The 22,109-nt window shown below is 41.7% G+C and overlaps 2 protein-coding genes across 7 annotated transcripts in view; one reads left to right on the forward strand and one right to left on the reverse strand.

Moving 5' to 3' along the window:
- The window catches only part of ZCCHC17 (zinc finger CCHC-type containing 17), a 62,889-nt gene extending 51,152 nt beyond the window's left edge, over positions 1-11,737 (reverse strand). For 2 of the 6 annotated variants that reach the window (XM_077898771.1, XM_077898772.1), the window contains exons 1-2: positions 11,601-11,737; positions 537-657 (exon numbers count right to left, since the gene is read on the reverse strand). In XM_077898771.1, coding sequence (XP_077754897.1) covers positions 537-602 — 66 coding nt within the window. In that variant the 5' untranslated portion in view covers positions 603-657; positions 11,601-11,737. Of the gene's footprint in view, positions 1-536; positions 658-10,868; positions 10,887-10,960; positions 11,118-11,600 lie in introns of those variants that run through there. The other 4 variants (XM_077898769.1, XM_077898773.1, XM_077898774.1 and 1 more) reach the window with 4 other exon arrangements.
- The window catches only part of SNRNP40 (small nuclear ribonucleoprotein U5 subunit 40), a 40,208-nt gene continuing 29,322 nt past the window's right edge, over positions 11,224-22,109 (forward strand). Inside the window, exons 1-4 of the mRNA XM_077898768.1 lie at positions 11,224-11,424; positions 13,636-13,765; positions 15,643-15,736; positions 17,422-17,587. Coding sequence (XP_077754894.1) covers positions 11,281-11,424; positions 13,636-13,765; positions 15,643-15,736; positions 17,422-17,587 — 534 coding nt within the window. The 5' untranslated portion in view covers positions 11,224-11,280. The remainder of the gene's footprint in view (positions 11,425-13,635; positions 13,766-15,642; positions 15,737-17,421; positions 17,588-22,109) is intronic.

Raw genomic sequence — 22,109 nt, forward strand, 5'->3', positions numbered from 1 at the left:
GGAGACCCGGGATCGAGTCCCACGTCAGGCTCCAGGTGCATGGAGCCTGCTTCTCCCTCTGCCTGTGTCTCTGCCTCTCTCTCTCTCTCTCTGTGACTATCATAAATAAATGAAAAAAAAAAAATGAAAAAAACAAAAAAAAAAAAAAAAAAAGAAAATAAAAAATTTAGGGGCACCTGGCTGGCTCAGTTGGTGGAATAAACTGACTCTTGATCTTGAGATTATGAGTTTGAGCCCCATGCTGGGTGTAGAGATTACTTTAAAAATAAATAAATTTCTCAAAAAAAAAATCAGTTTAAAACATAAACTAGACCTGCTGTGAGGTATCCAAATGAAGATGTCAAGTATGCAGTTAGGAGTCTGGAGCTTAGAGGAAATACAAATAATAGCCAGATGCTCCACTAGCCCCTTCTGTTTGAACTGTGATACTCCACATATTCTCAAGTGGACAGGAGTTCCAAACCCAGCTGCTTTTCACCTCCCATCTATGCTTAACATAAATGGTAGGTTTTCTTTTCAAGGTCAAAAGAGTATACCTCTCCTTGGAAAATAGTGTAGAGAGCAGGCAAGTTCTCCATGGTCTCGGGTCTTCCTGAATTCATCCTTAATGTTCTATGGCTCCTCCATTTCTCTTCTGCCAAAGTTAATTCAAGTGTCCTATCACAAAGAAATAAGACAGGCAACAATGTGAAAGACATCTGCATTAAAAAAGAAATGTACATATAATCCACAGCTAGTCTCTACAGAATAACAGCATTAGATTTAACACTATGCACTTTCATCCACATCTCTTTTGCCCACTGTGATCTTGAAGAGTTGTGGAAAATTTGATCTTATTTTTTTCAATTTGATACTTACCCAAGACCATTAGTCTGGGGTTTTTTTTCCTTTCTAATTGCTATTGTTACTATCCTTTTGTCAAGGGAAGGCTTTTGAGATGTGTGTGAGACTGTATCTTTAAAAAGGGAATAATAATAGTAATAAGAGCTAACACTTATCAAGAACATACTATGTCCAGGTACTTTGCTAAGCACTAGACATCTAATATCTCATTTAATCCTCAAAACTCTCAAGATGTAGTTTTTTTTTTTTTAAGATTTTATTTATTTATTCATGAGGGACACAGAGAGAGAGAGAGAGGCAGAGACAGGCAGAGGAAGAAGCAGGCTCCATGCAGGGAGCCCGACATGGGACTCAATCCCAGGTCTCCAGGATCAGGCCCTGGGCTGAAGGTGGCACTACACTGCTGAGCCACCCGGGCTGCCCTGTTTCTTATATAAATGAGAAAACCAAGGTTTCCAGAGGTCAAATTACTAGGCCTATGTCAAAAAGCTAGGAAATAGTGGAGTCAAACTCTGGCTGACACCTGAGTCCCTGCTTTTAAGCCCTAGGCTAGGTATTAGTCTGAAGTAACTTCAAAAAGAGAGAATAGCTTACTTTTTTCCTTATAAAGTTAAAAACACACATGTTCATTTTAAAAGTCCAGACAATAATACATTCATAATAAAGAAAAAAATCACCCAAAATTCAATTTTATTTATATTCTTTAAAACTTTTTCATTTGTAGATTTTTATTTATTTATTTTTAAAGATTTTATTTATTTATTCATGAGAGACAGAGACAGAGAGAGAGAGAGAGAGAGAGAGGCAGAGACACAGGCCAAGGGAGAAGCAGGCTCCCCACAAGGAGCCTGATGTGGGACTGGATCCCAGATCCCAGGATAACACCCTGGGCCAAAGGCAGATGCTCAACCACTGTGCTACCAGGTGTCCCTATAGAAGAGACTTTTTAATTGAATTATGAAATTACAAATCATTAGCAGCCATTTTCTTATATATTTTAGTAATTCATATAGACACATACACTTTTTTTTTTTTTACAATTTATTTAATTTGAGAGAGAAAGAGAGAGGGCACACATGCGCCACACAATGGGGAGGTGCAGAGAGAGAGGAAGAGTCTTAAGCCGACTCCAAACTGAGTGTGGAGCCCAATGCAGGGCTCAATCTCACGACCCTCAGATTACAACCTGAGCCTAAGCACCTCTACACCTCTTTTTTTTAATACCTACATAATAATCCATTCTTAGATGCACCAAATCTACTTAACTATTTATGAATCATGTTAAAATGCAGACTGCAATTCAGGAGGTCTGAGGTGGCACCTGAGACTGTACATTTCCAGCTCCCAGATGAGGCTGATCCTGCCTGAGTAGCAAGTCTTACAGCTTTGGAATTGGAAGGGAGCTTAGAGATATTCTTGCTCAGTCTCCTATTTTAAACAGAGAGGGAGGGATCCCTGGGTGGCGCAGCGGTTTGGCGCCTGCCTTTGGCCCAGGGCGCGATCCTGGAGACCCGGGATCGAATCCCACGTCGGGCTCCCGGTGCATGGAGCCTGCTTCTCCCTCTGCCTATGTCTCTGCCTCTCTCTCTCTCTCTCTCTCTGTGACTATCATAAATAAATAAAAATTAAAAAAAAATAAACAGAGAGAGAACTAGCAGTCTAGTGGCTCTTAATCATGCTACTGTACCTGCTGGATAAATCACTGCTACATAAAGATAAATCCAATGGTACTGCCCTCGGTTCTCGTTTTCCTCCCAATTACAACTGATGACAATAAGACTTGAAATACTATTTTCCTTAGGTTTTTATAACCAAATACTTTCTTCTCACCTCAATCTCCTCACTTTCACGTTTTTGTTTTTTTTTTAAGATTTCATTTATTTATTTGAGAGTGAGAGAGAGAAAGAGATCAGGGGAAGGGGTAGAGGGAGAAGCTGACTCCCAGCTGAGTAGGGAGCCTGATGAGGGGCTCAATCCCAAGACCCCAGGATCACAACCCAAGCCAAAGAAAGATGCTCAACCAATGAGCAACCCAGGCACCCTGACCCCACTCACTTTCATAAGACAACTTCAGGTCCTAGTTTTGGAAAGTCTTCCCTTTTTTAAAAAAAAAGATTTTATTCATGAGAGAGAGAGGCAGAGACGCAGGTAGAGGGAGAAGCAGGCTCCATGCAGGGAGCCCGATGTGGGATTCAACCCTGGGACTCCAGGATCACACCCTGGGCCAAAGGCAGGTGTTAAACCACTGAGCCACCCAGGGAATCCCCAAAAGTCTCCCTTATCTACAGGACCATCCATTACTGAATTGCCTCACTTACAAGAGAAATGAAAGAAAATACTATCAGCCTTCCAAATCCTGGTGCTAGTATCATCTCCGGGTTCCTACATCCTTATTGTTGAGTTCCGTAACACAACTTCGTATCCTTATAACAAACTTGCCCTTTTCGGCTTAGATCACCCACAGGTGGTTTTTATTACTTCACTAACAGTACATAGAATGAAGGCAGATTGGTCAGTTCTTGAGAAATGGCTGATAAACAGGTTAAATCCAAGTATCACCACCTGGTTGGATTCTGCCTCTTCCACTTCCCAACTATGCAAGATCAACTCCAATCTTTGCCTCTCTCTGACTAGCACTTCTCACATCTTAGAACAAAGGTTACTGACCTGAAGCCAGTGGCTCTATCAAGAGACCTTAATTCCTCCAGCTCTTGGAGCACTAGTGAAGTATAGAATCCATTTGGCATCAGCAGCTAGGACACCTAAATTGAACTCAAATATCTTACTCTTAACACCTGTCATGGAAAGAGCAATAAAAGTAGAAATAATCTTTAGTTTCTTGATTCTTACATATTTCTGTTTGTGGTAAGTATATGGCCACGTAACTTAAAGCTCTCCTGTTGGCTCCTTCCATAGAACAGTAGCTGAGAAACCCTTTGCAATTCTTCAAGAAAGTGGCATGCATTATTGTTCATGAAACCCTGAATAGATAGAACAGTAACAGGTTTAGAAATTCAGTAAAGTAGAAGGTTGCCATTTTAAAAAATGGAACTTAAAACTTTCTTTCAAGTTATGTTCTGTAGAAACCTGGAGTTCTATGGTGGTTATTCAGAAGCTCCTTAGTTATCTAGAGTTTTTTTTAAAGATTTGAGAGAGAGAGAGAGAGAAATGTGCACACCAAGAGTAGTTGTGAAGCTAGCAGGCCCTCTTCAGTAAATTTTTTTAACGATTTTATTTATTTATTCATGAGAGACAAGGGGAGAGAGGGGGAGAGAGAGAGAAAGAGAGAGAGAGAGGCAGAGGGAGGAGCAGGCTCCTTGCGGGATTCGATCCTGGCACCCCAGGATCGCGCCCTGAGCTGAAGGCAGGAGCTTAACCACTGAGCCACCCAGGCGTCCTTCTCTTCAGTAATTAAGCACTGACTGATTATTGCTATTTCCCACCTGTTTACCCAGCCTTGGGGGTGGACCTTGGTAACAAGGAGGAGTGGGGGTTACAGGAGGAGGGCCTACTTTTAATAATGTGTATTCTGCTTTGATCCAAATTACCTATTAAGCGTCTATATAAGAGTTCATTTGGGGAAAAAAAAGAGTCCTGCTGTTTTGGAAGTTTGTAAAACATTGAAATAGAGTCCACTCAAATAGGGCCACATCTGTAGACTTTAAAGAGCAAGTAAACTGAAAAGATTGAGGTACACCACAGAGTTGCTTTGCAATAATTCTGGAAGCAGAATATCTACCTTAAGTGCTTGATTTTCCTTGAATGTTTTAAACAACAATATAATATGCAGGGAGGCAACAGGGACCCAGTTACCAGCCACCTACTTCCCAAAGCAAGGGACAGAGCAAGGAAAGTACACTGTGGGAATGAGAGGTGTGGCAGAGGAATAGTGGCCCAGAGTGAGGTTAGAGCCTAGGTTGGTGAGGAATAAATTTGCAAAGAGCAACCAGTGTGGAAAGGAGCAGGGTAATGATGACATCCACATATTGGGCTGTCCAGAATGATGAATCAGTACCCAAGAATGGAGAAGCAGGGCCTGGAAACTAGAGGTAGTAATGCAATGTTAACTTTCTGATTATACTAGTTATATTGTGGTTATTCGGGAGAATGTCTTTGTTTAGAGGAAAATTAAGTATTTAGGAAAGATAGAGGCATCTGGTTAGCAACTTAACTCTCAAATGATTCATAAATGTTATTTGTATTGTTCCTCCACAATTTTGTTATTGTTTCAAAGTTGTTTTTTTTAATGTACATGCAATAGAAAAAGAAAAAGAAAAAAACATATCCTGCTCTCCCTTTCTCTCAAGCAATGAGAAGTCCATAGAACAATATTAAATTGGTAAGATACTTCAAAGTACCTTTGGAACTCCATTTCATGTGTCACCTTACTGATCTGGCCAAGATTTCTGTTGTTGCATTTAAGTTTGTTAGGATTTAGATTTATTATGGTTGCTACAGAATAGAACTAACTGGATAGAACCTTGAGAATTGAAGGAATTCTTATTGATCTTTAATCTGTGTATAAAAATTGAGAGGAGAATCAATTGACAGGTAAAAATACTAGGATATGAGCAAAGACAGAATAATGACTGCAGAGCCTGCATTCTCAACCACTATTCTACACTACCTTAAAAAGAATTTGCAGTGTACATCTAAAACTTATAAGAATTTCTAACACGAATTAAGTCCCAACATTAGAGATTCTAATGGAGAGTCATCATCAGAAGGGTATCATTCATGGAGGAGGTAATGATGAGCTGGATTCATTCATCCAAACATGTAATCAAGGACCATTTCTCATTTGGTTGTCTGTTCCCAGTTTCTGGTATACAGTTGGTACTGAAAATTTTTTTTTAATAAGTGAATAGAGCCTCACTATGTGCCAAACACAGGTAGAGAAAGAAGGGAGAAAGCATTCTGGTCTAAAGAATGCAGAGGGGATCCCTGGGTGGCACAGCGGTTTGGCGCCTGCCTTTGGCCCAGGGCGTGATCCTGGAGACCCGGGATCGAATCCCACGTCGGGCTCCCGGTGCATGGAGCCTGCTTCTCCCTCTGCCTGTGTCTCTGCCTCTCTCTCTCTCTCTGTATCTGTCATAAATAAATAAAATGTTTTAAAAAATAAATAAATAAATAAAGAATGCAGAGGAGGGGTGCCTGGGTGGCTCAGTCAGTTAAGTGTCTGCCTTTGGCTCAGGTCATGATCTGGGAGTCCAGGGATCAAGGCTTGCATCAGGCTCCCTGCACAGCGGAGAGTCTGTTTCTCCCTCTGCCCTTCCCCCGCTTGCTCCTTCTCTCTCTTTCCCAAAATCTTAAAAAAGAAAGAAAAGAAAAGAAAGAAAAGAAAAGAAAAGAAAAGAAAAGAAAAGAAAAGAAAAGAAAAAGAAAAGCAGAGGAAATGAGTTCTGCCCAATATACTGGCCAGATCAGGTGGGAGTCTTTCAAATGTTAAACTGGAAGCCAAACTTCCTCCTTCCCACCAATTTATTGAATGACTATCTTAGATAGATGTTTCTTCCTTTTTAACTTCAGTCATGATCAATTGAGAAAATGTCCAAAAGCAGGAGAGAGAAAGAACAGTAAAACACAAAACAAAGCAAAAACAAAATCATCTCACACACACACACACAAATAGTCTCATAAAATGTGAAAGCTGAAAAGGAATTCTGGAGTTCATGCAGCCCTCTTATTTAACTGAAAATGAGGCTAACTGAGGTCAAGTGACTCGACAAAGGCTATTGGCTCTAGACCCCATGACCAGTACTCACTCTCCCATCCCACACTTATAATCAATAAACCTAGAGAGGTCTTATCCAAGTCCTCTGATAACAGCTAGTATTTGAGTGGTTTTTTTTAAGATTTTATTTTTTATTTATTCATGAGAGACACAGAGCGAGTGAGAGAGAGAGACAGAGAGAGAGAGAGGGGCAGAGACACAGGCAGAGGGAGAAACAGGCCCCATGCAGGGAGCCCGATGTGGGACTGGATCCCGGGTCTCCAGGATCACACCCCGGGCTGCAGGCGGCAATAAACCGCTGCGCCACCGGGGCTGCCCTATTTCAGTGTTTATTTGCCATCCATTACCATAAAAGTTTTACTTCTCTTAACTATTTAATTCTTTTTGACCCCTCTACAAGATAGGCAATTATCGTTGACATTCCATAGATGAAGAAACTAAGACATGAGAGTTTAAGTAATTTGCCTAAGATTACAAAACTATGAATGGAGAGGAGATTCAAATACTATGAACATCTTTCCTTTTCTTTCTAGACTATGAAATTCCTCTGAGCATGCCCTTGTGTTACACATTGTCACTGTCCCCAAATCTCCAGTGTTTAGCACAATGTAAAGCATATTGAAATTTATATCTGAATACTGAAGTACTTCATTTTATCCTATTTTAAATGGTTAGTTAAGGAGTGCCTGGGTGGAGGCACCTGGATGGCTCAGTCGGTTAAGCATCTGCCTTCGGCTCAGGTCATGACTTCAGGGTCCTGGGATTGATCCCCTCATCAGGCTCCTCTCTCAGCAAGGACTCTGCTTCTCCCTCTCCTTCTCCCCATTCAAGCTTTCTCTCTCATTCTCTCTCTCAAATAAAGAAATTTTAAAAATTAAAAAAATATATATATTATTAAACTGTTAGTTAACTCATCAATTCAGCATATTTATGATATTTATGTCAGGCTCTGTGCTAGGCACTTCATAAACCTTTCAATCTTTAAAGCAACTTATAAAGTAGATAGCCCTGTTTACAGAAATGAAGTAATTTGCCCAAAACTCATAGCTAAAAAGAGACAAATATTAGGCCATTTCAAGACCACATACATGCCACTAAATCACCTCTTTTAACACAGTCCCTGCCCTCAAAGACTTCCTAGTCTGGTAGGGATAACGGTAACCAATTACAATGCAGTGTGATCAGAGCTATAGTGGCTAGGTTCAAAGTACTGGGAAAAAAGAGAGCAAGGTTTTGGGGGACACAGGGAAGTTTAAGAGGTGACAACCGAATAGGACTTCAAAGATAAAAGGAAATACTGTAGCAGAGAATACTGTTCTTTGACCTCATTAGAACCTAATCTATTGAACTCTACTTTCTTCCAACCTATTAGCCCTCTCCAACTTGGGTTCCACAACCCATCATTTCAGTAACACCCTGACCTCCTTTTAACTCCGTGCCTTTACAGCTCACCTATCTGGCAGGAGTAGAGTATAGCTGCAGACAACAGAACTCATGCTAACTAAGTTAAGCAGAAAGGGAGTTATTGCCAGGTATTATGTGGCTTACAAAATTACTCAAAGGGCTAAAGGAGCAGGTCTCTTAGAACTTACAGGAAGAAGTTGTAACTCACAAAATAAGTCTTTGCCATGATCAAGAAAGTTATGGCTATCATTGCAGAAAGTCACTGAACCAGAAAGTTGTTGACTAAAAAAATCTACTGCCTCTGTTATGACACTTGCCAGCAAAACTGGATGGCTCTCACCCTCTTTGTCTCCACATCTAACTCAGTTCCAAATTCAATTCTCCCCTTAGGTACAAAGGAATCTAGGAAATCATTTTTAGCATCCCAAACTGTTCAGTAATAGAAAGCACATTAAGAGGTAGAAAAGTGTGTTGAACATGTCAAATCCACAGTCCTCACCATACCTGGATACATTTTCTCCATGCCCACACTGAACAGCCTACTGTTGCTAGGAAAAAACATTATGATCTCCAACCTCAAATGGGTCCTTAATTTTGCAAGACAATTGTACATTTCTCTCGTCAACTCATTCTCCCACAATCTACAATGACTTTCAGACTTTCTGCAAACTTCTAAAATTTCTGCCCTCCTCTCATTCTATGTATATGGTCCCACCACCTATGTAACAGAAAATATAAAAGCTAAGAGATAGGAACTAATTTTACCAGTACAAAACACACAAACAACCTGTATCTGTTGCCTTCATTTTCTTCTTCCTTTCTATTAACTGGACAAACTGTCCTATTTCCTAAGGTTGCTCTCTCTAACTGTACTTTGGATCCCATCCATTCCCATGTTCTCAGAACAGTATCAATGACCCAATTTCTTTCTTGTGTTTTCAGTTTCTCCGTCACTCTGGGTCCTTGGTGACTTCTCATCTCCTTCAGCTTCCACATCCTTTCCTCTACAATTGTATGTATGAAAAATACTCTCTAGATTCACTGCCTCCATTTCCTTCCCTGAATCTCTGCCTCATATCTGGCTTCTAGTCCCATCACACCAACTTTCACGAAGGACACCATAAGCTCCACAATGATAAAGCCCGTAGGTATTTTTCAGTTCTCATATTTTCTAATACAGACCGTTTCCTGTTGCTGAGACAACATTCCTCTGGTCCTCCACTCTTGTGCTTTTGTTTCTCTTGTGGACTCATGCTCCCATTCTTGACCATTACATGTTGGGACCACTCACGGCTCTTAGTTGATCTTAACCACACCCATGGCTCAATTATCACCTATATGCAAATTACTCCCACTAAACATTTCCCAAAACATCTCAGAGTCCCAACGGTGTATTTCAAACTGCCTCCTGGATGTCAGGAATGACCTCTCCCTTCCCCTTCCAAAAAAAGAACTACCTTGTTGTGGGGCGCCTGGGTGGCTCAGTCAGTTAAGCATCTGCCTTTGGCTCAGGTCATGAGCCCAGGGTCCTGGGATCGAGCCCCACACTGGGCTCCCTACTCGGCATGGAGCCTGCTTCTCCCTCTCCCCCTCCCCCCTGCTTGTGCACTTATTTAAGTAAATAAAATCTTAAAAACAACCAAAGAAACACAAAAAACTACCCAGTTGCATAAGCCTAAAACCTGAGATTTGATTTCTCTCCTTTCACTCCCTGAATCCATTCTATCACTAATTCCTGATTTTAGCTCCTTTTTATCTCTAGCATCTGTCCAGTTCTCTGTAGTTGTACCAATACCTCAGTCCTCATTGCTATATCTCTCACCTAAATGGTCGATCTGCATCTATCTCTCCTCCAATCTGTTTATGCTACTGAGTGATCAAGCCACCACCTGTCCCATCACACCACTCTCTCCCCCACCAAAACAAAAACAAAACAAACAAACAAACAAAAAGCTCGGTCGTTTCCCATCAGTCCTGAAGTAAAAATCCTGCACCTCTACCCACCTCCAGCTGCATCCTGTACCAGACCCTCCTTCATTCCCTCTGAAGTAGCCATAGTGGCCTCTTTCTGCCGTTCAGTCATTTTCCTCCCATTTGCCGCAGGGCCCCTGCACATGTTGTTCTATATGGAACGCTCTGCCTTTCTCCCTTGACCCAAATAATTACAATTCTTCCTTCAGGTATCAGTTCGGGCATCTTTTCCTCACAGAGGCTTTTCTGCTTATTGCAGACACTCATAACATCAGGCACCTCTCCTAGGCAGCACGTATTTTAAAGCTCTTAGTGAGATCACTGTTTAACATGCTTGCCCTCAATATTCAAATATTTGAATTGTTTGTTTGTTTTTAATTTATTTATTCATGAGAGACGGGGGGGGGGGGTGCAGAGACACAAGCAGAGGAAGAAGCAGGCTCCATGCAGGGGGCCCGACGTGGGACCATCTTTGGTTCACAATGTATCCTCTCAGGGCTCTTTCCAATAAACACCAGTTGGACAATTAAGGAGACCTAGTTCCCAGATATGATTCCGAATTTCTCCACAGGACTGTGCTCTGGAGAAGCAGCAGTCGGATACTCCTCTCATCCCTGTCTCTCCCAGAGGCACAGAGCAGGCCCTCGTAAAAGGCTGTATGACCAGTGGCAGAAACAAGCCGGCCTCCTCAGTCAGAGAGAGGAGCCTGGTGGGGCTGGGAGACAGGCCCTTCCTCCCTGGGGGCGTTCGGCACAGGCACAGGGCTGGACACGGCAGGCGCTGGACGAACGAGTCGGCGGACGAGGGCCCCGGGCGGCCGCAGAGACCCCAAAGCCCTGCTCCAGCCTAGAAGGGGAACCCAGGCTGCTACGCGCCGACGCTGGGACCCCGGGGCCCGCCTCAGGCCCCTGCAAACCTTCAGCTGAGAAGAGCCAGGCTCACGTCACACAACCGAGGCGCCGTCTCTAGATGCCGCAGCCACCCACCCTCGACCTTCCTTCCACTTACTCTGGGTCAGCTCCCGGTCTCCCGGCCGCAGCATTGCGCGAAACGCCAAAACCAGACAACGCTTCCACCCACAAGACCCAGCGCGCCTAGGTGGGACTCCAGCTCCACCCACCAATCCCAGCACCGCACTCCCGTGACGCCAGAAAGATCTGACCAATAAAAGAAGAGTATTCAGGGAGGCGGTGCAGAGGGGATTGCTGCAGACCGATTGGTTACTCCAAGCCGGAAGTTCTGGGGGAAGAACTAAGTCGGAGCCAATCGCGCGCTGCCTGAGGGTGTCGGCGCGGTCAGTGGCGGCGCTGAGGAGAGCGGTTGCCGCCATGATAGAACAGCAAAAGCGCAAAGGCCCGGAGTTGCCGCTGGTCCCAGTCAAGCGGCAGCGGCATGAGTTGCTGTTGGGAGCGGCGGGGTCGGGCCCCGGAGCTGGGCAGCAGCAGACGGCGCCGGGAGCTTTGCTACAAGCGGTAAGTGGAGTCGCGGGCGGCCCTCGGGCCTCAGCTCATCTTCCCCTCAGGGAGCCCGCCCCCGGTGATCCCGCAGTGCGGGGTAGGAACGGGAATAGCTGCCTGCAGTTCACACAGGAAACACTGTAAAAGCGGTCGACACCCCCCCTGCCCCCCCGGGACGCTCCGCTCGTTACCTGGTTGGACGCCCGCTTTCAGCGTCTCGACCACCCTGGGAGGTGGCGTTACATTTAGCGTTAAGGACCTTGAAGTCAAAACCCGCACCGGGGCTTTTTCGTATTAAATCTTCCACAGGGACCCAGCGTGGAGTAAACATTCAGAAAACTTTGTAGAATGGCTGAAAAAAATGAATGAATGAATGAATGAACGAATGAGGAGAGAAAGGAAACGAATGAGCCCGGCTTGCTTTGGTCAAGATGCCCCCCCCCCCCCCATGTCTCAGCACTAGTACTGTTACTAACAACAACGGAACGAGAGCTGACCTTCATTTAATACCTGTCCTAAGGGCTTTGTGTATGAAAACCCCATTAATCTTGGTAACAGCTTAAGAGTTAGGAAATCTCAGTGCCCTTTTTTTATAAGCTCTTAACCCGGTAAATGATAGGAAACAGATTTTAAAGCCGAATCCATGCTCTTAACTGCATTTCTTGTAAGATGGAGGTAATAACGATCACCCCTCTGCTGGGCTGGTAGGCTCCGATCAAGAAGTAAAACGTCTCCACTCTCAACCTCTCCACCAGCCGGTGAGCAAATCCTGCTGGCACACCGTCCTCAAAATAGATGCCAAATTGCTAATCCTTGTGCCACCTCCATCACTCGCCCCTGGTCTAAGCCGTTATTTTTCTCATCTGGCATTATTGTAGTGAGGTCCTAACTGGTATTTCCTGTTTCTATTCTTTTATGGTCCATCTGTTCTCAGTCCAGTGGCTAGAGAATCCTGCTAAAGGTCAGCTCATGTTACCCTCTGCTGAAAACTTTTGATGGCTTTCCATTTCACCCAGGGTTAAATCCTTACAATCCTTAAAATCTTTTGCCCATTTTCCCTTTACCTCTCAGATCTACCAATTTTCCATTACTCCCCCTGCTCCAGTCACACTGGCTTCCATGCTCTTGCCTCAAAGCCTTTGCATTTGCTGCACTCAACTGGAATGCTCTTCAAAATATCCACGTGGTTTACACACTCAGCTCCTCCAAATCTTTGTTCAGATATCACTTTTTCAGTAAGGGCCTTCCTGACTACCCTGTTTTAAATTGCAATACCCCATATGTATTAATCCACATCGCTTTTTTTCTTCCGTAGCACATACCAACCTGCTATATGTTTTGTTTTCTCTCTTCGTCTCTTCTCTTCCTCCTTTCCACGGGAACACAAACTCCATTGTTTATTTTGTTCAGTACTGTTTTCCGAACGCCTAAAACAGTGCCTGGCACGTTAATTTTTTTTTTTTTTAAATAAATGAGTAAACTGAAAGCTATTAAGGATGTTTGGGGATTATCAATAGTGTACCAGGTCTTCTCTCTGACCGGAATGTCAGCCCAGGTTCCAGTGAATTGTCCAAGCCTAGGTTTAGTGTCAAGACCATAGTCAAAACTACTTTCCTGGGTAATATGTACCTTGCAGGGTTGTTGGGAAGCTCAGTTCAGGCATTAATTAAATGTGCTAGAGACTGGGAAAAGTGTTGAATGCAGGGTCCCTGCAGTCACAAAGCTGCTTTTCTACCGGGGAAGAGGACAAAATGTGTAAACCAATACAAAGGAAGGTGATTTCAGGTAGTCTTAAGTGCTGTGAGGAAATACAGTAGGATTAATGGAATACAGAGGGGAGGTGTGATGCTGCTTTGAGTTTGAGTGATCAATGAAAGACTTTCTGAAGAGGAAACATTTGGAAAGAGCTAAACACAGGACGATCAAGGGAAGAGGATTCCGATCAGGAGCAAGAAGTGTAAAGATCCTGAGACAGAAATGAGCTTAGCATATTTGAGCAATTTAAAGTTGGCTATGGGACAGAAGGAGCCTGAGGGAGTAGTCAGTATAACTGGTAGACACTGGACACTTGAGTAGGAGGGTATCAAATTGGAGGCCTAAGTTAATGTGAGAAGAGTTACCATTCTCTAAATCAGGAGAAATCTACTCAATGATTGTTTACCGTGTCTTTTGTAGTCTCCTTTGCCTGTATGTAGTAACTACCCTGTACTTCTGTCTTTTGTTTAGGGACCTCCAAGGTGTTCCTCCCTTCAAGCGCCAATCATGCTTCTCTCAGGACATGAAGGGGAAGTGTACTGCTGCAAGTTTCATCCCAATGGATCCACCTTAGCATCTGCAGGCTTTGATCGACTGATATGTAAGAGATAGTTTTTGAAGTTGGGATAATCACTCTCTGCTAAATAGTGATTATTTTTTAAAACCTTTAGTGCCACAGAGTGTATCAGTCTGGATTATTCGCATTACAAACTGCATAGCTAAAACAGTGTAAGGAGAATGTTGAATGATCTTGAATATAGACCTCAAGATCCATGTGGTAAATACAGAGGAGATTATGTTACTAGTTGAAAAGTGAGTTGCTCTTCTTTGAGAATATCTTCCTCATGGAGGCAAATCTTGAACTTATTCAGCCAGACAATAGAACTAGGAATAGTAGGTTAATGGAAGTAATGGGGAGAGAGATAGCTTTTCGTTCTCCCAAGGATGTAAGGCCTTTCTCTTGATTCACTCATAGAATCCTAGCATATGGGAAAGGAGGGGGAGGGGATCCTAAAGTGGCAACTCTCTTGGATAATTTACCTGTACATTATTAGGATCTACATCCAAGAGGCGCTTGGCTGTCTCAGTCTATAGAGTATGCAACTGTTGATCTTGGGGTTGTGGGTTCGAGCCCCATGTTGGATGTAAAGGTTACTTAAAAATAAAATCTTAAAAAGGTGGGGGAGGGATCCCTAGATGGCGCAGCGGTTTGGCGCCTGCCTTTGGCCCAGGGCGCGATCCTGAAGACCCAGGATCGAATCCCACGTCGGGCTCCCGGTGCATGGAGCCTGCTTCTCCCTCTGCCTCTGTCTCTGCCTCTCTCTCTCTCTCTGTGACTATCATAAATAAATAAAAATTTATTAAAAAAAAAAAAAAAAGGTGGGGGAGATTTATATCCAGATTCTCAGCTACTAGTTGGGAATACTTTGAGAAATAAGTTGAAAAAAAATCACTTTGGAAGAGTCATGAGAAAAAGCAAGAGAGAAGATATCAGGACTTTGTTTTATTCTGGCATCATTTGTTACATTGTAAAATGAAGCAAGTCCTTTAGCTTTTTGCTTTGAAGTCTGTACCTCAGGGTGGATGATAGCTGTCTTCACTGTCTTGATTTAGGTTTTCTAGTTCTGTGATTCTAAACAGTGACCAAGCATTTGGAAGACTTGGAATGTTAGCAAAACATCCTTGAATCAGCATGCTTATTTCATCAAACAAAAAAAAAACAGTTTATCAACAGAAAAATAATTTATGTATATACCTTATTATGTATAGAGGTGCTCCTTTTTTTCTTTCTTTAAAGATTTTTGTTTATTTATTCATGAGAGACAGAGAGAGGCAGAAACATAAGCAGAGGGAGAAGCAGACTCACTATGGGGAACCTGATGCAGGGCTGGATCTCAGCACACTGGGATCACAACCTGAGCCAAAGGCAGACACTCAACCACTGAGCCACCCAAGTGCCCCTAGAGGTGCTCGTTAATAACACTAATCAAACTTCAGTCCCTGCTAGACGAAGCTCCCTGAGGAGCTGTGTCTTGTTTACCCCCATTTTACCCCAGCACCTAGCATGTTATAGGTACATAGTACATGTGGAATGAGTAGACATAGCATAGTCCTTGCCATGTGACCTTCAAGTCAGTCACAGCTTCGTGGGTTGTCTATAAGTGCCATCATTTTGCAGTTTGCTTATACTCAACCAATATGTAGTAGTGAGTACTAACTTTTTTCACATTACAGCAAAAAATTTAAGATTTAAAAAATTATATCATTAACTAATTTTTCAACCTTATTAAATGTGAAAGTATTGCATTATTTTTGTTTATAGTGCCAGGAATATTGGTCCCACCAGTAGAACCAATAGTGTTCCAGAGGAGTATAATCTCAAAACTGTTGTGGTAAATTTGTGAGTACCTTTTCTATGCCTAATGATGAGTTTTCTTTTGCACAATAATGATCACAGAACCCCCGTCTCCCTAACAGTGTTGTGGAATGTCTATGGTGACTGTGATAACTATGCTACATTGAAAGGACACAGTGGGGCTGTGATGGAGCTGCACTATAACACCGATGGCAGGTGAGTAAGTAGTCTGCATAGTGGAATGATGGCTGCTTCTCATACTAATCTTTTTTGGCATACTTTCACATTTCATCCTTAAGTTTTCTCTCTCAGGAGTCTTTGCTGTCAAAAATAACCGCATTTTGGGCAGCTACTTTATTATCCTATTACTATTACTGTCAATCCAAGTAAGGTGTTTTCTTGTTCCATGTATGCATTTATAAATACATCTTTAATATCAGCAGCCCATACAAATTTGTTTCTTTTTTAAGACATAAAACAAAATGTAATTTTTATATGCAGAAATCAGCTAGTTTTACTATAAAAACAGTAAAATATTAGTTTTGAGAAACTCAAAAACAAAAAATAGCCCATATTGCTACCACTCCAAGAATAATCACTGATATTTTGATATGTTTTTCCTAAGTTTTTTTTTTAAGTTTTTTTTTTTTTTTTTTGAGAGAGAGAGAGAGAGAGAAAGCGTGAGCCAGGGGGAGAGGCAGGGAGCCTGATGTGGGATTCAATCCCAGGACTCCAGGACCATGACCTGAACTGAAGGGAGATGCCCAACCAACTGAGCCATCCAGGCATCCTCAAGTTTTTTTCCTATTTTTTTTTCTTTTAGATTTTTTATTTATTCATAGAGACACAGAGAGAGAGGCAGACTCAGGCAGAGGGAGGAGCAGGCACCACTCAGAGAGCCTGATGCGGGACTTGATCCAGGGTCTCCAGGATCACGCCCTGGGCTGCAGGCGGTGCCAAATTGCTGCACCACCAGGGCTGCCCACGTTTTTTTCCTACTTAAAGCTCTTCGGTTTACGTTTATATTAGAGCTTTATGTATGATCTTCTCCACTGCTTTTTTCCTTTAACGTTATTCACCTAATAAGTCATTTATTATAACATACATTTATCATAAACGTTTTAACGATCACATAATTTTACAATTAACTGTAGGTAATACAGAAACGTGATTATACCAAATTAATTAATCCGATTAGGTATTTCAGTAAACATTCATTGTTTTATAACTGACCTGTAAAACTCTAAGGTCCCTGAAATCAACTGGTACATAGCCTTGTATACATTTTTTCCTGTTAATATTTGAGTAAAGAAAGCCTTATAAAATCAGTTATAACTTGAAATCATTATCATGGGCTCCTAGCTGGCTCAGTCTGAGGAGCATGTGATTCTTGAGCTTGGGGTCATGAGCTCAAGCCCTTGTTGGGTGTAGAGATTACTTAAATAATAAAGCTTTAAAAAATCATTTTCAGAGATGAAATAAAAACCTTTGATTTTTAGAGAAAGGGCTAGAATTACCAAGTCACTGGGTCAGGAATTGCCACAGTCTGTCTTCTCTCTATAGCAGGAGTGATTAAACATTTCCAGACGGGAAAATGTCTAAAGTGTTGTGTATCACAAAGGAGGAGAAGATTGAGACAACTACTATATTAGCTTGGAATGTATAATGGGGACTGACAGAAGGAATTTTTTTTACATTTTCATAGGGTAGACCTCATAACCGGGTCTAGAGTACCAGTAGGATTTTGGTAGGTAGGGTGAGGCATTCCTGCATCATGTGTCACACTGTCAAGAGTACAACATGTCAGTGGCCTTAGAGAGTTTGGCACATTTTGGCAAGTGGGGAAGATAGAAGGCTATTGTTCATCTTCACTTACTTGTTTTTTGTTCTTCCTCTCGTAGTATGCTGTTCTCTGCATCCACAGATAAAACTGTGGCAGTGTGGGATAGTGAAACAGGTGAGAGGGTTAAAAGGCTGAAAGGACATACTTCCTTTGTGAATTCCTGTTATCCGGCCAGGAGGGGCCCCCAGCTTGTCTGCACTGGAAGTGATGATGGAACAGTTAAGGTGGGTGTTTGTGTTACAGTTCTGAGGTTCTGTAATGTGAACTTATTATATATACATATATGTATGTATGTATATATATATATATATATAGTGAATATATATATATAATGTGAACTTATTATAACTTATAGCCTTCCACCTATGCTGTAGCTTCCTCTCCACAACTTGTTTTAGCAGTTATTTCCCAAAACAGAGGTCTTTTTATTTTTACTTTTTTTTAAGGTTGCTGAGTGTGGAGCCCGATATAGAGCTCAATCTCACAACCCTGAGATCAGTGAACTGAGCTGAAACCAAGAGTTGGACACTTAACTGACTGAGCCACCCAAGCACCACAAAAACAGAGGTCTTTTTAAATAGCAGGCAACGAAATGGGGCAGCCCCGGTGGCTTAGCGGTGTAGTGCCACTTTCAGCCCGGGGTGTGATCCTGGAGACTCGGGATCGAGTCCCGCGTCGGGCTCCCTGCATGGAGCCTGCTTTCCCCCACCCCTGCTCTGTGTGTCTCTAATAAATGAATTAAAAAAAAAAAAAAAAAAGTCTTAAAAATAGCTAGCTAGCTAGCAGGCAATGTTTTTAAATATCTTGTAGAATGTTAGAACCATATTGAGCCACTATAACTTGGAATGAAATGGACCACCTGAACTGCATTCTTGACTCAGCTGTTTACCTAATTATGTGATCTCAGGCAGTTCATTTTTCTGATCCTATTTCTCAGTCTTTAGGACAGTGACAGTAATATACATGTCTTACAAAGCTGTTGTAAAAATAATAGTCACTATATGAAAGCATCAGTATATGATTTAGTACCAATGTCACTTAGTCCAGTGATTTCCAACTTGTCTTCATGTCAGACTACCTGAAGAACCTGTTTAAAATACCCAGATTCTAGTTTTAATAGGTATAGAATGAAAATTTTTGTTTTTAAATTAAGACCCTTTTTTAACAGCAGTTTTAGGTTCACAGCAAAATTGAAGGGAAGATAGAGATTTCCCGTGTACCCATTGCCCTCATACATGCATAGCCTACCCTATTATTGCCTACCAGAACAGTACATTTTTTACAATTGATAAACCTACACTGACACAGAATCACCAAAGTCCACCAAAGTTGTGGGTTTTTGTTGTTGTTGTTGTTGTTGTTGTTGTTTTATTCATGAGAGACACAGGGAAGGAGAGAGAGAGAGAGGCAAAGACATAAACGGAGTAGCAGGCTCCATGCAGGGAGCCGGATGCGGGACTTAATCCTGGGTCTCCAGGATCAGGCCCTGGGCTGAAGGCGGCACTAAACCACTAAGCCACCCGGGCTGCCCCACCAAAGTTTATATTAGGGTTTGTGTTTAGTGTTAATACATTCTTTGGTTTGCGACAAACATAATGACATGTATCCATCACCGTGGTATCATACAGGGTATTTTTGCTGCCCTAAAAATCCTCTGTGCTCCTTCTAGTCATACCTCCCACCCCTGGCAACCACTGATCTTTTTTTTTTTACCGTCTCCATAGTTTTTGCCTTTTTTGAGATTGGCTGCTTTTACTTAGTAATATGTATTTAAGATTTTTCCGTGTCTTACAGGCAGCCTCTCCTCTGCTGTCCTGCCTACCACTCCCCCTGCCGTGTATTCAGTAAACTTCTGTCTCCTTTAAAAAAATAAATAAATAAAGATACTTCCGCATCTTTTTATGGCTTGGTAGCTCATTTTTTTTTAGTGCCAAATAACATTCCATATTCTAGATGTGCCACAGTTAATTTATCCATCCACCTCCTAAAAATGTCCTAAAGGACATCTTGGTTGCTTCCTAGAGTTGGCAGTTATGAATAAAGCTGCTGTAAACATCCATGTGAGAGTTTTTGTGTGGACCTAAGTTATTCGACTCTCGAGTAAATACTGAGGACCATGATTGCTAGATCATATGGTAAGAGCATATTTAGTTTTTAAGAAACCACCTGGCTGGCTTAGTCAATGGAGCATGCAACTCTTGATCTTGGGGTTGTAAATTTGAGCCCCACATTGGGGGTAGAGACTACTTAAAAATAAAATCTTTTTTAAAAAAAGAAAGAAAGGGGATCCCTGGGTGGTGCAGCAGTTTGGCGCTGCCTTTGGCCCAGGGCGCGATCCTGGAGACCCGGGATCGAATCCCACATCGGGCTCCCGGTGCATGGAGCCTGCTTCTCCCTCTGCCAATGTCTCTGCCTCTCTCTCTCTCTCTCTCTCTCTCTCTCTGTGTGTGTGTGTGTGACTATCATAAATAAATAAAAATTAAAAAAAAAAAAAGAAAGAAAGAAAGAAACCACAAATCTGACTTCCAGAGTAGCTGTACCATTTTGCATTCCCACCAGCACTGAATGAGAAGTCCTGATGCTCCACCTCATCATTTGTTGGTGTCAATGCTTCAGATTTTGGCTTCTCTGATAAGTATGTAGTGATAACCTTGTTGTTGGTTTAATTTGTATTTTCCTAATGACATATGATGTGGAGCATCTCTTCATATGCTTTTTGTATCATTTATCTTCATTGGTGAGGTGTCTGTTAAGATCTTTAGCTCATTTTTTAACTGTGTATTTTGTTTTCTTTTTTAAGATTTTATTTATTTATTCATGGGAGACACAGAGAGAGAGAGAGGCAGAGACACAGGCAGAGGGAGAAGCAGGCTCCATGCAAGGAGCCCGATGTGGGACTCGATCCTGGGTCTCCAGGATCACACCCTGGGCTGCAGGCGGCGCCAAACCGCTGCGCCACCGGGGCTGCCCAATCGTGTTGTTTTCTTTTTGTTGAGTTCTTTGTACATTTTGGATAATAGTCCCTTATCAGATGTACAGATATTTTCTCCCTGCCTTGTGGTTTATCTTCTCATTCTCTTGCCATTGTCTTTCATAGGCAGAAGTTCTTAATTTTAATGAAATCTGGTTTATCAGTTATTTCTTTCATGGATTGTGCCTTTGGTGTAGTATCTAAAAAGTCATTGCCATACCCAAGATCATCTGTGTTTTTTTTCTGTTACCTTCTAGGAGTTGTGTTTTACATTTAGGTCTATGATCCATTTTGAGTTAATTTTTGTGAAAAGTGCAAGGTCTGTCTCTAGATACATGTTTTTTACATGTGGTTATATAGTTGTTCCAGCACCATTGGTTGAAGAAACTCATTTGCTCCATTGCCTTTGCTTCTAAGTCAAAGGTCAGTTGGCTCTGTTTATGGGGGTCTATTTCTGGGCTCTCTGTTCTCGCATTGATATATTCAACAGAATACTGTAACTTTTCAGTAAGTCTTTTTTTAAGTAATATCTACACCCAACATGGGGCTCAAACTCACAACCCCAAGATCACAAGTCACATGTTCTTCCAACTGAGTCAGCCAGGCACCCCTACAGTAAATCTTGAAGTCAGGTAGCATCAGTCCTCCACGTTTTGTCTTCTCCTTCAATATTGTGTTGGGTCTTTTGCCTCTCCATAAGAACTTTCGAGTAAATTGCTTATTTCCACAAGACCACTTACTAGAATTTTGGTTGAAATTGCATTGAATCTATAAAGTTGAGAATGACAGTATTGAGTCTTCCTATGCACAAACGTGGACTATATCTCAATTAATTTTGTTCTTTGATTTCATTCATCAGAGTTTTGAGGTTTTTGTCATATAGGTGCTGTACATATTTTGTTAAGTTTATACGTAAATATTTCTCCTTTTTGGTTGCTAATATAAATGGTATTGTGTTTTTAAGAACTAGAATTTTTAAACCTGTTCCTCATATGATTTGATGTAGCAGGTCTCATAATTTGGGAGCCATTGATCTCACCCAGCATCCTCATTATACTTTTTTATCATTATTTTTATTTGAGTATGTTGATACATAATGTTACATTAGATATAGGTATACAACAGTGATTCAACAAATTTATACATTGTTAATATTCACCACTGCACCCTCAATTTCAGAGGAGGAAAATGAGGCCTGAAAATGTTAATTTATTTCAGGGGCACATAAGGACGCATTACTTTGTAGAACCAACCATTTTATTCTTTCTTTGGCACTAATTTTGGATTCTGGGTAGTCATATAATGATTAAACCAGGAGGACTTGAAAGAAGTATATCTGAGAAACCACACTAAACCTATGATTGTTGTTTTTTTAAATAAATTTGTTTTCTTCTCATAGTTAAAGGTGGTCACATGGACATAATGAATCATCTACTTTGAGATATTTTTCTACTAAATCTTTTTTTCCTACTAAATCATTTTTATAATAAACCCAGTCGATTGGGGCCGCTTGATGTTTGGCTAGGAGGAGAGTCTGCAGCTTAGGAATGATTCCAAAGCCCTGAGCTCCTAACCTACATGTGCCATATTTAGAGAGTCTTAACAGTAACTGATTTGCTCATTGGCCTTTTGAAAGGCAGTGAGATAAGAATACCCTGAATTTTGTTTAAATTCACAAGCGCCTGCTATAATAAACATCTAGGAACTTAATCCTGTTTATTTCCAGCTTTCCTTTCATTACCTTTTCTCTGACTTTCTTTTATTTTGTCTTTTAA

This window comes from Canis aureus, chromosome 5, assembly GCF_053574225.1.
Source record: "Canis aureus isolate CA01 chromosome 5, VMU_Caureus_v.1.0, whole genome shotgun sequence".
Taxonomy (NCBI): Eukaryota; Metazoa; Chordata; class Mammalia; order Carnivora; family Canidae; genus Canis; species Canis aureus.